Source organism: Bison bison, unplaced genomic scaffold (genome assembly GCF_000754665.1).
Source record: "Bison bison bison isolate TAMUID 2011002044 unplaced genomic scaffold, Bison_UMD1.0 scf7180017864500, whole genome shotgun sequence".
Lineage (NCBI taxonomy): Eukaryota > Metazoa > Chordata > Mammalia > Artiodactyla > Bovidae > Bison > Bison bison.
The window spans coordinates 3,044,156-3,047,873 of NW_011495059.1; the positions used below are offsets into that span (position 1 = coordinate 3,044,156).

The 3,718-nt window shown below is 63.9% G+C and overlaps 1 protein-coding gene across 1 annotated transcript in view; it reads right to left on the reverse strand.

Annotated features, from left to right (window-relative positions):
- PLCG1 (phospholipase C, gamma 1) overlaps positions 1-3,718 on the reverse strand; it is a 42,028-nt gene that overhangs the window by 15,456 nt on the left and 22,854 nt on the right. The window contains 10 exon segments of the mRNA XM_010829237.1: positions 274-351; positions 1,127-1,307; positions 1,397-1,516; positions 1,663-1,780; positions 1,783-1,862; positions 2,082-2,269; positions 2,349-2,450; positions 2,530-2,652; positions 2,751-2,919; positions 3,556-3,676. Of these exon segments, the coding sequence (XP_010827539.1) occupies positions 274-351; positions 1,127-1,307; positions 1,397-1,516; positions 1,663-1,780; positions 1,783-1,862; positions 2,082-2,269; positions 2,349-2,450; positions 2,530-2,652; positions 2,751-2,919; positions 3,556-3,676 (1,280 nt within the window).

Below are 3,718 nucleotides of genomic sequence, written 5' to 3' on the forward strand. Positions count from 1 at the left end.
AGCCAGTGTGCCCCACCCCCTACCTGCTGCCACCAGGGAGGAAACCGGGGTTGCCCCAGGGAGGAGTCTGGAAGGGTCAGTGCTGACCCCTGGGACAGTGGCTGGGGCCAGCCCCGAGAGAGCTGTGGTCATACACCAACCACACACTTCGCAACACCTCTTAGGCCTCGGAAAACCACAAATACCACTTCTGCACAAAGACCGCAGGCCGCCCTGCACCCCACAGCTGGGGGACCCTCCCCAGCTTCCTGCGCCCAGAGCCCGAAGCTGTACCTTGAACGTGGGCATGGGGTTCGCCTCCACATAGAAGCCAGGGTTGCGGCCCTCGTACAGCGCGCCGTAGTCAGGCTCCTGGAAACGGGATAGGACAGGCCATGTTAATGCCCAGAGGTGAGAGCAGCTGCTGGCTTCCGTGTCCCCTCCTCACCAGGCCGCTCGTCCGCCCCTTTCACACACCTGGTCCGCCAGGGTCCCCAACCTCAGGGGCCTAGAACATCCCTCCTCTCTCCTCACTCTTATCTTGGCCACCTTGTCCATGACTGGAGATCATGCCACTCCAGAAGCCGCCTCCACCCATACCTCCTCTCAGACCCCAGCCCCAGCGGGCGGCTCTCGCCCTGGCCACGTGGGCCCACTGAGGACAAGAGTCTCAGGTGGACGTTCTGCCGGGGCCCCACTGTCCTCGCTGCGGCTGTGGTCCTGGCCCCTGCACCACAGCCTGCCTTCATGCTGGCTTCCCCGTGGCTCTGCCCTCCTCAAACACATCTCTATAGCCTACGAGCCCCTGCTGTGCTCCCACCCCCGAGGTGGATCCCCTACAGGGTGAACTCTGGGACCTCCCCACCCCACCCCCCAGCCCATAGGGACAGTTCTGCTGAAACCCGTTCCCCACCTCCTCACCCACACAACTGTCCCGGCCTCAAAGACACACACAGACAGGCCCTCCCTCTGGGACGCCTCCCTGGGTCTCCGCTGGGCTGGCTGGCCCCCCAGCAGCATGCGGGCCGCTCTGTCCTTCGCATCCACCCCGGGACTGCTGGCTGCTGGCCTGCCCTGTGGTGAGCCTGGCAGTTCCAAGAGGGCCAGTGGGTCTCCTGAGCCCTGCCCCCAGCCCCCAGGCGCTCACAGCTGTGCCGATCTTCTCCAGAGCCTCCTCATTGATGGGGTAGCGCAGCTTCATCTTGCGGTACAGTGGGTGCTTCTCATAGTAGCTGATGAGGTCGACAAGGCTGTCAAACTCTGAGTTGCCCAGCATCACGGTCTGGCCCTCCTGCTGGACGCGGCAGTGCTTGATCTTGCCCTCAGCCCTTGACAGACAGAGGAGCCACACGAGGTCAGTGGGCCGGGACCAGGGGTGCCCTGCATGGCCTCCAGCCCCACAGGGCTACCCCCTCACCGGAAGGAGATGGCGTAGGAGTTGGGCTCGTTCCGTTTCCGCACCAGGAAGGCCCCGTCCCTGGGTACACGCATCAGCATGTGCTCGGCCTGCGCTCTGGTCAGGCTGGCGTGGTACCACCTGCAGACAGACAATCCGAGTCAGCCCCGCCCCGCGCCGCAGCCCCAGGTCCACGCCCCCACCCCGCCGCAGGGCCGCTTCTGGGTCCGGCCCCAGGCCCGCGTGCCCCGCCGCGCCCCGGGCCCCACCCCGGGCTGCCCCCTCACTCTTTGCTCTCGTGCGCGTTGGTCTGCGGGCCCGGCTCTGAGAGGCGCATCTCAAATTCGTTGCAGCGCAGGGGCACCTGCTGGTAGTGCGTGATGAGGTCATAGAGGGAGTCGAAGCGAGGTTGTCCGTCAGGAAGAACTTGGGGGTGCCTGCGTCCTGCCGGGAGTGGATCCGGCAGTGCTGCACTTTGCCATTCCGCCTGAGGGGACGGGGAGGCTGTGAGCAGCAGGCGGGGCGGCAGCCCACACGCCACCCATAGGAGGGCACCAGGTCTCAAGGAGGAGGCACTCTAAAGATGGCTCGGGTGGGGGCGGCCCTCCAGGGGCTCCACACCGACTGCCGTGTCTGCGTGTGTGCCCGGAACCCACGGCGCCCCTGGTGGTGCCAGACCCGCGTGTGCACATGCCGGGAGGCTTACCAGAAGGACAGAGTGTAGTCGCCCACAAAGGTCTCGCTCTCGCGCACAAGGAAGGAGCCGTCGGGGGCCCCGGTCTCAATGCAGTACTCCGTGAGCAGGCGCTCGGCGATGTGCCGCCCATCCCGGCCCGCCCCAAGCTTCCCGTGGAACCACTTCTCGTTGGAGTGCAGCTCTGTGCTGCCACTGGCCTGCAAAGCGGAGGGGACAGCAAAGACGCTAGATGACCCGCACTCCAGCCTGGACCCGAGCCCTGGGCCCGCCCCTCACCTCCTTGGGCTCCTCCTCATCCTCGTTGCCCTGGTCGCTGCTGGTCTCCTCCGAGTAGTAGATCTTGCTGCTGGTCAGGACGAAGTAGTGGGGGTACCACTCCTGGAAGAGACGAGCGGGGGGCCTGTGACAGAGTCCTCTGTGTGGCTGCCCCGCCGGCCCCGCCCGGCCCAGTGCTCACATGGTTCACAGGGTCTTCCAGGTAGAGGATGCCATTCTTGATGGAGTTGCTGATGTCGTTCTCAGAGTACATCACTGATGTTGGCACCTCCTCGTAGGCACTGCCCTCAGCCAACTTCTTGTGCTGTGGGTGATACGTCGGGACTGGCATCCCAGGCCCCCACCTCCTCCCCCAGGCCTGAACCCACCACTGAAGCAAAGGCGTCCCCCATCCAGACCTACCTTGATAAGGATCTTCCTCTTGAGCTGGTTGGGGGAGGGGAGCCCGTCGGCTGCAATATCCACGGGCTTGGTGAGGAGTGTGTCCCCAAGCACCTTTTTGAAATACTGGGCCATGTTCCTCTGCTGGGCAATGCTGCAGTGGTCCTCGATGGACAGGATGACCGGGTACCTGCAGCAGGGGAACACCATGTAACACAGGAGACCCCGTGATTCCCAGGGGTCATGGCTCAGACCCTCCCAGACTGAGGTGTCAGGGGCCTAGAGCCCGAGGTCCTCCCTAGAGGGGAGCTACCCCAGAGAAGAGGTGGAACTTATGGGTGCAGCAGAAACCCAGGCCAACTGGGACTGCCACAGACAGGCATCCCCAGACTTGGTCCCTTCGTGGAGCTGCCCCAGCAGCGAGGAGGGACATCCTACACCAAATTTAGCTACTGGGGGCCCCTGGTGATCCCCTCAATGAGGTGGGAGAGGGTAGTGACCACAGTTTGGGGAAACAATAGGAACTGCAAAGTGAAACACGCGGAGGACAGACGATTCTCTGGGTTGTGACAGTAAAGGAGCTAGCAGGACAACCACCTCACAGGCCCAGGGCTACAGGACTGATCTCTGAAGATGAAGAGCTTGAGTGTGTTCCACAGGCTGAGGAGCAGGGCCCAAGGAGCAGGCAGGTGGGCCAAGGGTGCAGGAAGTAAGCAGCTCGGGCAGCAAGGGCTCCAGCAGCTGGCAGGAGGTGGAAGGCAGGGCCGGGACCTGGGGGGCTTTCACAGGGACCCAGGAGAGGTGGAGCCGAGCCCCGGCCGCTCACTCTGAGGCCACAAAGGCGTGCTCCTTGATGGTGTGCAGGACGTCTGAGAACTTGATCTTGGTGGTCAGAGTGTGTCCATGGTAAATGACCGGCATCCCATCCGGGCCGTCCCAGCAGTCCACTGGGGAGCGAGGCGACAACAGTCAAGCGGGCAGGCTCCATC